Raw genomic sequence first — 10,898 nt, forward strand, 5'->3', positions numbered from 1 at the left:
TGGGAGTCCTGACCACATAGACAGAAACAAGTGCGTTAAAAACCCCACAAAAAACTAACCAGTATTAGTTTCGGACACAAGCTACAGGACTCGAATGTTGCTCAATATGTGTTTGCTGATCATTAATGTTTGAGCCACTATATTTGGAGGAGTTTACTGTCGGGAACATTTTGATCGCTTCTTTATCGGTGTGTTACAGTAATCACAAGTCAGCTTCCGTGTGAGCAGCGGAGAGTTAATTTCGAGCCGTCTAAGGTTTCCACGAAAAAACACGCCGTAATTTCATAAAGAAGTTGAGCTGAGTACAGTAAAGGAAGGAGGCGTGGCCACTTCTCCTGCCTTAACTGTTCGAAGGGACTGACGGAGGGAGTTCAGATCACATTTAGAGCTCAAGGAAGAAGGAAATAACTAATGAGAACACAGCTGGCTGTTTTTGAATGACCTACAGGTAAGAGGACATATTATTTATTTAGGACAACTCAAAAATTTATATATATATATACACATATATATTTTTAACACTAGAGCAACACCATCAATAATAACAATATTAATAATGATAAAAATAATAATGTAAAGATATTCTATGTTCTGTATCTTTTTGCATGTACAAATGAGCCATTTACATTTTTTCTGTTTTTACACGGGCCATCTATTTTTGATGTTAACATTTATTTTTGTCTTTGGATTCTGTTTCGACTCATCTGATTTATCTGTGTATGCATACACGTACTCTAAAACTCCCTTACTATCACGTATCAGATAAGACTATGGTTAACCAAACATATGACAGATCTTAACAATCAGAGTTCTGCAGAACTGTAGTTGTCTTTCCACTTGGGGAGGAAATCCCGGAGAAAATGTCTATTTATATCCTACTTACTCACCTATCAAAGTTGCTTACTGTGTAAGCAAACAAAGATGCTCTTGTACACATTTGCAGTTGCTGTTAAGTTATATTTTTTCCATAGAAGCCTGGTACAGCTACACTTCCAGATATAATGGTGTGGTGGAAAGATGTTTTATGTAGAGAGGTGGGCTGTTATGTGAGGATGGTGCGGTTGAAGTGTGCTGGCATGGCTTCAGTGTCAAAACAAAAACTTCCCTGTGTTATTTTTTCCTGTTATATAAGATAAAGAAGAGGGAAGTACTTCTTTGGAGCTGAGTCATGCTAGATTGGGATTACCATGTGATATAGTGTCACACAGCTTTTTGCCAAATTAAGAGGCAAACAAGGTCACACTGCACATCTGGTTTTCTTCGGTAAAGTGACTCATGTTTCATCACTAAAGAATCTCAGCATCTGGTAATAATCCCTTTTTTCATCCTCAGATCTCAATGGACTGGGCCCTTCTTATAGTTTTACAAGTGTTATTTCAGCCCTCTCTCTCAGGTGGGTGGTAAATACATTTTTTGGATATGTAGAAGCAAAGTCAGAACAATAACTACATATTTGACACGTGAGGCACTTACAGCTGCAGAGTGAGATTATGTAAAAAGTATAAGATGCTTGTAAACATTTTAAGACTGGAGTATTTACCTTCATCTTGGCATTATTTTGTGTCATTTCCCTGCAGTCTTATTCACTGTTGAGGCAGAGCAAAGCATGTATACGTCAGAGTTTGGAGAAAGTGTCGTGATGGGCTGCAAGTTCAACCCTAAACCCTCCTATCCTCATCCTGACCTGAACGTGACCTGGCACTGGATCAACTCTGACTCCGTTCAGGACGTGATCCGGCTGGATAATGGCGTGGCGCGCTCGGAATCTCCAAAGTATCGGGGACGAGTGCAGCTTCTGACCGAGGAGCTGGCGGAAGGCTGGGCTAAGCTGAAGGTAATTCCTGGCACTGAGCTACTCAGACTTACATAATATACATGTTGGACGGCTTACCGCTTAATTCCTACTAACTTTACTCTGAGCATTAAGCTTGTTTAAACTTGCCAGCTCTTCTTCATCTTTTTAAAAATTACTCTCAACAGGTTTAAATTCCCTAGAAAGTGCCACAGGATAACTTTACTGGAACTTTACAGGGGTGTATACTCATAAAATGACTAAGTCTGTTTAATTTTTTATATTATAGTACAGAATAAAACCCTAATAAGAGAGGCAGAGGGAGGGATAGAGCTGAAAAGTTTTCCATTTTGGTTTCTTTAAGAGGGCATAACAGAGGACTCTTGTTCTTTTGTCACTTTACAGATGTCCAGTCTTAGAATCAGTGACGCCGGGAAGTACCAGTGTGTGGTTCATTCAGCGGATGGAGCCGACTATAAAACTATAGCCTTGTCTGTTGAAGGTGAGAAGTACATGTGTTGCAGTGTAGGCCTGTTACTTTTCTTTTCTGAAGATTTCACAAGCATTGTTCTGGGAATGGTCTCGTAACTGCCAAAGCGCATGGTCATTTCTGGCCAGTTAAAGTTTCACTCAAACTGAAAATGAAATAAAGACCACTATTAGTCAATTTTGTAAAAAAAAAAAAAGAAAAGAAAAAAGAAAACAATCTTTGACAAACTCAGCACATGCTGTTATCAATCTTGTGTTACAATAGAACGTCATTTTCTTCCCTAGCATCTTATAAATCAGTGACCAAACACATTGAGAGGGCAGCAACAGGTGATGAGGTCCTGATAACCTGCCAGTCTGAGGGATACCCTAAGTCAACGGTTGAATGGCAGAATGGAAACCTGAAGACACTCAATCCCAACACCACTGCTGAATCAACACCAGACCAGATTTTTAGAATCACCAGCCAGATAAAAGTCAGCTCATCAGAAAAAAACAACTACACCTGTAAATTTACAAAAGACGGCAGCTCTGCAACAATTTATATTCCAGGTAAGCGTTCGTTTCCAGTCTTGAAATGGTACATGGTATTTACATGTCCTCCTGCGTGTGCATGAGAGTTAGATGCAGCTTATAGCTGTGCCTTTGAGATCAAAAGGAGGGCTTCGTTTCAGCAAGGCGTTGCAGAAGTGGATTTCTTCCAAAACAATACTCACAATATTTAACAGGAAGGGGGATGTAACATAATCCCAGCTTTTCCAGGTGGGAATCATCCAGCTGTACTGTGTGCCTCCTTTAAAAAAAAAAGGAGAGAAAAGGCTCCAACATTACATACTGTGCCTGTTTAACTGATCAGAAAGTGAAATAGATTTTTTTTAAACAGTCCCCAAAAGAGCAGATGACACTAAAGTTTAAGTGAAGCTCTAAATGTTCAAAGGAAATATGTTCTCATAACCTGTGTTGCTGTCATCACCAACTTCCTGTTATGATTAGAATTTTGTTTTGTACATGTTGGCTTTTATCCCCACCCTACATCAAACTGCAGAGACTTAGATATGTAGATATGATTCCCCCACTTTTTCCACCGCTTTCCTGGAATTCAAAGACCCTCCCATGTGTTTCTGTGAAGCCGGTGGGTGGTGTGTGTCTGGTGTGTGGATGTAGGTGCATAGCAAATCTTCAAATGTGAGACTTTTCCGTGTCTGCATGTAGGGTGCTCATTGTTTTCACACCAATATGGAAAAAATATATATTTAATCATAACACGTATCGAAACCGTTTCACTTTTAATGTGCTTTGCGTGTGTCATATTTATTTCTTTGATGAAAAACTAGCCACATTTTCCCATGCGGTATTTCCTACAGGAAGCTTTATTGTAAGTCATATTGTAATGATAAACACAAAAGGGTTTAATGATGATCCTGTTGAGGGAAATGAGAAATATATTTTAATTCATTTCTTATACATATAAAATGTTCAATGCTAGAGTAAGAGAAATGTATTTTTAATACAAGAACAAATAAATAAATACATAAAATATGTGAAAGAAGATATTTTTATGTGATCATATCTGCCATTGCACCAGCATAACGAGGCACTATAGCTGCCATAAGGTTTTGTCCTTGACCAGCAAAGGGGAAGTTTGTGGTTATATGCCTTTGGTATGTTTGGTTATTTCCAGAGCGGCTAAAATTGCTAAAGCATAGATATTACCATGAAATACTAATCCCACAATGTTTTGACTCTTTTCACAGATGAAATACCACTTAGTCCTGCAAAAAGTGATGCTGTCATCATTATACTGTGCATAGCAGTGATAGTGGCATTCGTCTCTGTCGGAGTGGTCACCTATCGACGACGAAAAGGTAACCAATCAGTCCCTCAGTTCAGCACAGACAGGAATGCTTACATATCCTGTGTCGTGCTGCAGACAGAAATGTTGGTTTCAAACAAAATGATGGGTAACAATTTAGTGAGGTGTTAAAATACCACAGATAGCAGCAGTTATCTTGAATAATGGGCTTAGATAAAAACAGTTATCTCAAACAATGGATACTTTGCAAGATATTTAAGAAACAAATTCAAAATGAAAGCCAGTCATCTTGCAAAACCTGTAATACAACATGTAGGTGATCTTAATGCAAACCTGCATTTCCCTTTGCCACAAAAACAGACAAAGTATTTAACACCTTGCTGCAAATGCTCGCTCTGGTTTCATTTTAAACATTCAGTAAAACTGCATAAAATGTGCAACGACAGAGCTGACATCGGCTAAATGATTTTAACTTTAATGCCCAAGAAAAACCAAAACTTTGTTGTTGGTCTTGTGCCAAACAGCTCACAGACAATCTGAATTCATTACTCAGCACTGCAAAACGTATCTTTCCTGTGTCAAAGGCTGCGCAGCTCTGACTGGGAAAAAAAGAAAAGAAAACAACACATGCATACTCCCGGGAACACTGGTGACACTGTAGGTCATGTAAAAGAGGAAGCATCTGTGAACGTTTCAGGAGGTTCTTGTCCGATTTGTTCTATAATGCTTGTGATTTGAACAAAACTTTGCTGGAAATTCTTTAGCATGTGACCTGCAGTGTTTTTTTTTTCTTTTTCGTGTGACCATGACTTAGCTTTTTACATTCTACTGCGTTTCGCAACTATCAGACCAGACTGGCTAGATTGTGGGAAACACCCAGTGTGGTTTTAGTTTATCTACAAGGGGAATTCAAAGCTAATTGTAAACGCATGGGTGATTTTTTCAGCACGAGTTTATATTATTGTTCACACACCTCACTCAAGTTCACTGGAAAACTTATTAAACATATTTTCACATATGAATGTGTAAAAATGACGTTTTACTTACAGATAGATCAGGAAACTGTCACACAGTTATCAGGAAGGCATGGATCTTTATTGTGGTGCTTTCAAGAGCATATGATAATATTGGACATTTTGAGGAATAATTGAAACTTCAAAGCCAAAATATTAGAATCAGAATCACAGAGACTTTATTAATCCCAGAGGGAAATTGAGTGATCATATCTGCCATTGCACCAAGCACTGATTTAAAATAAAGTGTAGAAACAGACATATCGATACAAAAATATAGAGAAATACAGAGATATAGGTATAAATATACATACCTATTTTAGCAAATATAAGGTCAATTAAAGAATGTATAATTCAAAACAAACCAAACCCAACAACCTCCATACATTCAGTGTATCAGTGCTTAAAGACTACATCAGCTGCTGTACCAGTACGTTGCATTAAAGTGCACTTTTTTGTTACAGGGTCCCACAATCACAGCACTCACAGCACCAGGAACCTCCTGGAAAGACCTGCTCCTACCGCTGCTTCCCGTGAGTTCAGTGGTTATGTTTTTATTGCTGTTTTGCTGTTGAATTTCTACACTGGTTATAAATAAAACGGAGTCCTTCAGTGTTTTTCTTTTTATCTTACTGTCCTCCGTGTTGTCATATTTCTAACAATGCTGTTCCGTCCTGTCAGGTCTGAGAAGTTATGACGACAACTATGAGAAAGAGATAGCTCCTTGTAATGAAGGTAGGTAGCTTATCAAGTTGAGAAATATAGTTTACAGGATTTATGTGCCACTGAAAGATTATCTGAAAAGAACGACCTGCAGGATATTTCACATCTTCAGCAAATGACTGACTGGACTTCTTTTTGTCTCCAGGCGACGTTGAGGAAAATCTGGGGTTGAATGTGAAAACGCATTACTCAGAAAGCTTTCTCAGTGCAGAGCGAAGGAATCAATGCATCACTTTCAGTGCGGAGGAGCTGCCTCGCAGACTGCAAAACAAGTGAGTCATAAATACATGCGTCCAAAATGATTGGGAAATAGACGACTATGCATTTATCCGATATCATTTCCCGTACACGCAGCCTTAAAAAAAAATTTGTTCTTCTTTCCAGAAAATCGCATACAATGAATCCTCTTTTCGTTTACTTGCAACCACCCAGCATTGTGCAGAGCTGTGTGTGGCGTGCTACATGAAGTCATCTCAATTAGTGTTCTATTAGGTAGTGGTCCTTGTTAGCAGTAACACCATCCTCTATGAATCTACAGTAATAGATAGCACATTTAAAAAATAATGAGGTTATTATATTTTTAGGGGTCTGAATCAGAATCAGAATCAGAATCAGAATACTTTATTGATCCCTGGGGGAAATTATTTTTTGTTACAGTGCTCCATTATAAACCAACATAAACCAACATTAAGACAAGACAGACAATACACTAACTAAGAATAGTACAATATATACGTATATATACATACATAAGTCACTCATAAAGACAAGTTTATGGTCACAATTAATTTACTGTGTGGACTTCAACTAAATTTGTGTTGTATATTCAACCACAGCCTTCGATTACTTACAGATTTAACTTAATGAAACTATATAATGCTGGGTTTAAACACAGTTCCTGTGACAGCTAAAAACTTTTTATAATACACAAAAGGGAATGACCATGGCATGGCAAGGCTTTTGTTTTCTTTTTTTTGTTCCTACATTTGTGTTTGCGAACAGTACTTCTGCCTATTTAATGCTAATTTATGATAGTTGATTGACATTGTCATGGCTATCGGTTTATCCAAGGCAGCAGTTGCGAAATCAGTGAGCGAGCTTGTGAAGCTCAGCTCAAGAACATTTTTTGAATGCACTGATAGCTACAGTACATGACGATGTATCGCAGTAAAGTTTTTAAATGCAAACGTTGTTATGCAGAAGTCACTGTGAGGTAAAGTAAAAGTAATCTGTAATAAGCCCAGGATCTCGAAAAAGAACTTAAACCTCACAGCCACACCATGCTCTAAATTTGTTTGGGGTTTTGTTGACTTCACAATCTCGACTTTGCTTTTTTTATTTTCAGTGAAGGCCACCCTGTGAATCTTCCTGCTTTACTCCCGGGTGCTGGTGAGACATTTTTCCTTGAGGGACTTCCCGGAAGCGGGAAAACAACTGTAGCCCACATCCTGATCTCATCCTGGACTGAATGGCCCACAGATTCCCTTTCCAACTTCCTCGACCTCAGCGCACTTCATCTTCTCTTATATGTTGACTGCAGCTCCGTGAAAGACGACTTGTTTCAGGAGATAACAACTCAGCTTTCACTCACCAAAAATATATCAACAGAAAAGTTGAGAACTCTTTTAATCACATCTGGCAAGGCTCTGCTTTTGTTGGACAGCTACAAAGAAGGAAACCAATATTTCGATGACTCATTAAGGAAGTTTCTAAGTGAACGAATAGGTTGCAGGGTGCTGGTCACGGCCAGCCCAGGACACTGCCCCGTGCTCAGGCAAACGGTTGGGAATGAAGGAGTTCGAAAGCTTCAAATACAACCTGCAAAGTACTGAGTTTAAAAATAATATTGTGACCAAAAAAAACCCACTGTATATGAGTTAGATTTTTAACAAATGAGGCAAGAGTTTTGTGTTTCTGTGTGTGTGTGTGTGTGTGTGTGTGTGTGTGTGTGTGTGTGTGTGTGAGTGAGAGAGAGAGAGAGAGAGGCATTTAGATTTTTATAAGCCCAGATATGCTGCAGAATGTATGTACTGCATGATGATGTGTATTCAAAGTGATGCTTGGGAAGTTATAGACGTGCAACAAATTATAATTTTGTATTCTTTGTTGTCTTGTTTGTCACTTTCATTACTGTGCAATATCTTTTTTCAAAATTCTTTTAGAGAAAGTACATCATTGTTACTGGAAAAGCTGCATAGTGAAAGCAGTGATAAGAAACTGGTGTTTGCAGAAACGCGGCAATTAAAATCTCCTTTTTCAATACATGTAACAGTTCAGATACAGCAATGGTTTCTGTTTTAGCTCAGTGTGTGTGCATGAAAAAGAGAAAGGTCATAGTTAAGGCATCAGCTAGACTGCAATCAAAGCAGCAACAGCTTCTCTCTGGTGTCAAGAGTAAGAGGAAGTGACACTTTGAGTGTTCCTGACAAGAGATCATTTATGCCAGTAACATTTAATTTAAAAAAAAGAAAGGGTCTTTTTTTAATTCTTTTTTTAAATTTTTGTAGGTTCTTCATTTTGTGGAAAAGCTAGCATGTTTACAAAATTTGAAATGGCATCGAGCCAGTAACTTCTCTCAGCCCTGATCTGTTGCACTGGTCGACATCATCTTTTACTAAACTCGATTGTGCGCTTTTTCGCTACGGCTGGTGACTTTACATGATCTCAAAAAGTCCTGAGTCAGCAGTAAACAGCATGTTGTTGTTGTTTCGTTTATCAAATGCACAAAAAGCGATGAACGTTTGTGTGGTAAATAGAGAAGTGAAAGAAAACATGCTTTAAATAAGAGAATGATATCCAAATAATGTGGCTTACTGCAGTTTACAGTCACACACGTGATGTGCGATTAACACTGCAACAAAACAGACGGGGAAATATTCCACCAAAGTAGTTTGTTGTCTTTAAGCTAATACACAACTAAAATGTGATTTTAAAAAAAGGAAACTCAGCAGAGATGGGTTTGTAGAAAGCTAAAAGAAGACCAAATCCCTAAAGACTCATCACATAATTTTACATGTAGGGAAGAAGGGCCTGAATCAGGGAAGCATCCAAGCAATTTGTCATTTAGCAGCCATAGTAGTTAAACCCAGTAAAAAACAAAACAACGCCCCCTAAAAGAAATTTAAATTGTTGTTACAAAAAGACCTCGTATGTTTGCTTTATTTCCCCATTTGGCTTTTGATTGGCTCGGTTTCCTGACAGATTTTTTTGAGAGTCCAGGATGTACAAGAAGTGTCTAAAAGATCATTACAAGTGGGATAGAAGAAGGAGAACCATCTCAACAGCACTTTATTACTTGTTGTTTTTTTTCTAAGCCAAGATGGCTAATAGCACTCCAATGCTAAGGCACGGTGGAGGCTGCATCATGTTATGGGGCCGTTTCTCAGTAGAAGGAACTGTTGTAATGGTCAGAAATGAGAAAGAGCGCATGCAACCTAGTCAGCCATCTACTTCTCTTTCAGCACAAGACCTTTACCCCAGACAGCATCTGTTTAAAAGAAAGACTTACCCACCTCCAGGCTTTGCCCTTGTGCACTTTGACTTCAATTCTTCACCATTTTTTAAAAATACAAACTTCTGTCAGATCTGTGTGGAAAATCACACACAACTCTGGGAATACCCAGCTGTCTAACTCCTGGAGTTTATAAAAAAATTCTTCTATATAACTCCCTCTTTATATCCAGTAGAATTGATTAACTGATTATTTTTGAAACAATCTGTGACTTCATGGTTTTTACTGGTCAGAATATCATCCCCTCTTTAGATGATATGCATTTATGACAATACAACCACTGCTAAAGATGAAAAAGTGTTTTTATGTGTGTGTGTTTTTGCATATTCTTAACGCAAACAAACTTTTTCTTTGAGAAAATGTCTCCTTTTTCATTAAGCTCACCTCACATTTCTATCATTTTTCAAACTAAGCAGTTCCACAGTAGTTTACGGTTGATTTCTAAAGCCAATTAATTTGTATACAAATTTGTTTGTGAAAAAAAAACAACTTTTTTTATACATTAAAATGGAAGATTATTGGATGTTTTTGAAATTTTAAAAGAAAAGGCTTAAATTAGATCAGCAAATAAGGGGGAACCAAAAAGCAACAATCCTGGAAACCTTTGCCGATGACCTGTAAAAAAGTATCGATGTGGACTAATTTATTTCAATAATGCAAACCAACAAGAGCACTGTAAATTAGATGATCACAGTCCTCATTAGGCAAACATAACAAGCATAAAACAGTATTTTTTTTTAAAATTTTATGCATGTGTTTCACTTTCACAGACAGCTCAAGTAAAGGCAGATGACAGATAATCCATACACTGTGATGTAAGGGCAAACCTTCTGTAAGAAGCTGAGGTGGGGCTGGGTGGGATCTTAGAGGCTGCTGTTCCCTGGAAAAATCTGGCACACAATCTGGAGCGCAGGCATTATCCAAGAAAACCTGCTTTAATGCAAAACCAGGGTGCAGTGTAAACTGGAAACTGGCACGCCATCAAAACACAGATCATTACTTCCAATCAGACCCTAAGAAATCCTTAAGTTGGTGAAGTCATGACTACTATGCCATGGTATCATCCTCATCATTTTTCCCCCACATGTGAGGCTGCAGATATTTAAGTCAAAGGGAAGAATCTGACTCAGAGTCATCTGAGAACAACAATTTCTGCAAAATCTGAACAGCTGAATAAGTCTAAATCTTACAATTTGCTGGTCTGCTAACTCCGCTCTGTCTGAGTCACGATACAATCTTGAAAAACATTCAAGCATGAATAAAGGGGAGGAAAAATAAAAGCCAAATGTATTTAAGAATACATTTGTAACGTTTGCAGAGCTCTGTGTGCAAACTGCTGAGTTTGCACACAGAGCTCTGCAAACGTTTTGGTTCTTCTTCCAGCTTTCATTATTGACTGATCTCTGTGTAAAACTGAGACTAAAACCGGACGCACCCTGACACACTCAACACGCTCAATGTAAAGAGCAACTTGGCAGCCTGCATGTGTCGTACTGGGTACGTTTATGATTCACTTAAATATTTTCCTCCCAAAATTTAGTGATGTGAAAGGGAAAA

The 10,898-nt window shown here is 38.2% G+C and overlaps 1 protein-coding gene across 1 annotated transcript; it reads left to right on the top strand.

Annotated features, from left to right (window-relative positions):
* Positions 1–231: 231 nt before the first annotated feature.
* LOC102305448 (programmed cell death 1 ligand 2) lies at positions 232–10,611 on the top strand. The gene is made up of 10 exons (XM_005941831.3): positions 232–448; positions 1,333–1,393; positions 1,578–1,834; positions 2,198–2,294; positions 2,567–2,833; positions 4,036–4,146; positions 5,572–5,640; positions 5,789–5,842; positions 5,976–6,102; positions 7,176–10,611. Exons 2-10 carry the CDS (start codon positions 1,339–1,341, stop codon positions 7,660–7,662), a joined length of 1,524 nt encoding a protein of 507 aa, XP_005941893.1. The 5' UTR covers positions 232–448; positions 1,333–1,338; the 3' UTR covers positions 7,663–10,611.
* Positions 10,612–10,898: the final 287 nt, after the last annotated feature.

This window comes from Haplochromis burtoni, unplaced genomic scaffold (assembly GCF_018398535.1).
Source record: "Haplochromis burtoni strain Fernald_Lab_line unplaced genomic scaffold, NCSU_Asbu1 Contig_325, whole genome shotgun sequence".
Lineage (NCBI taxonomy): Eukaryota > Metazoa > Chordata > Actinopteri > Cichliformes > Cichlidae > Haplochromis > Haplochromis burtoni.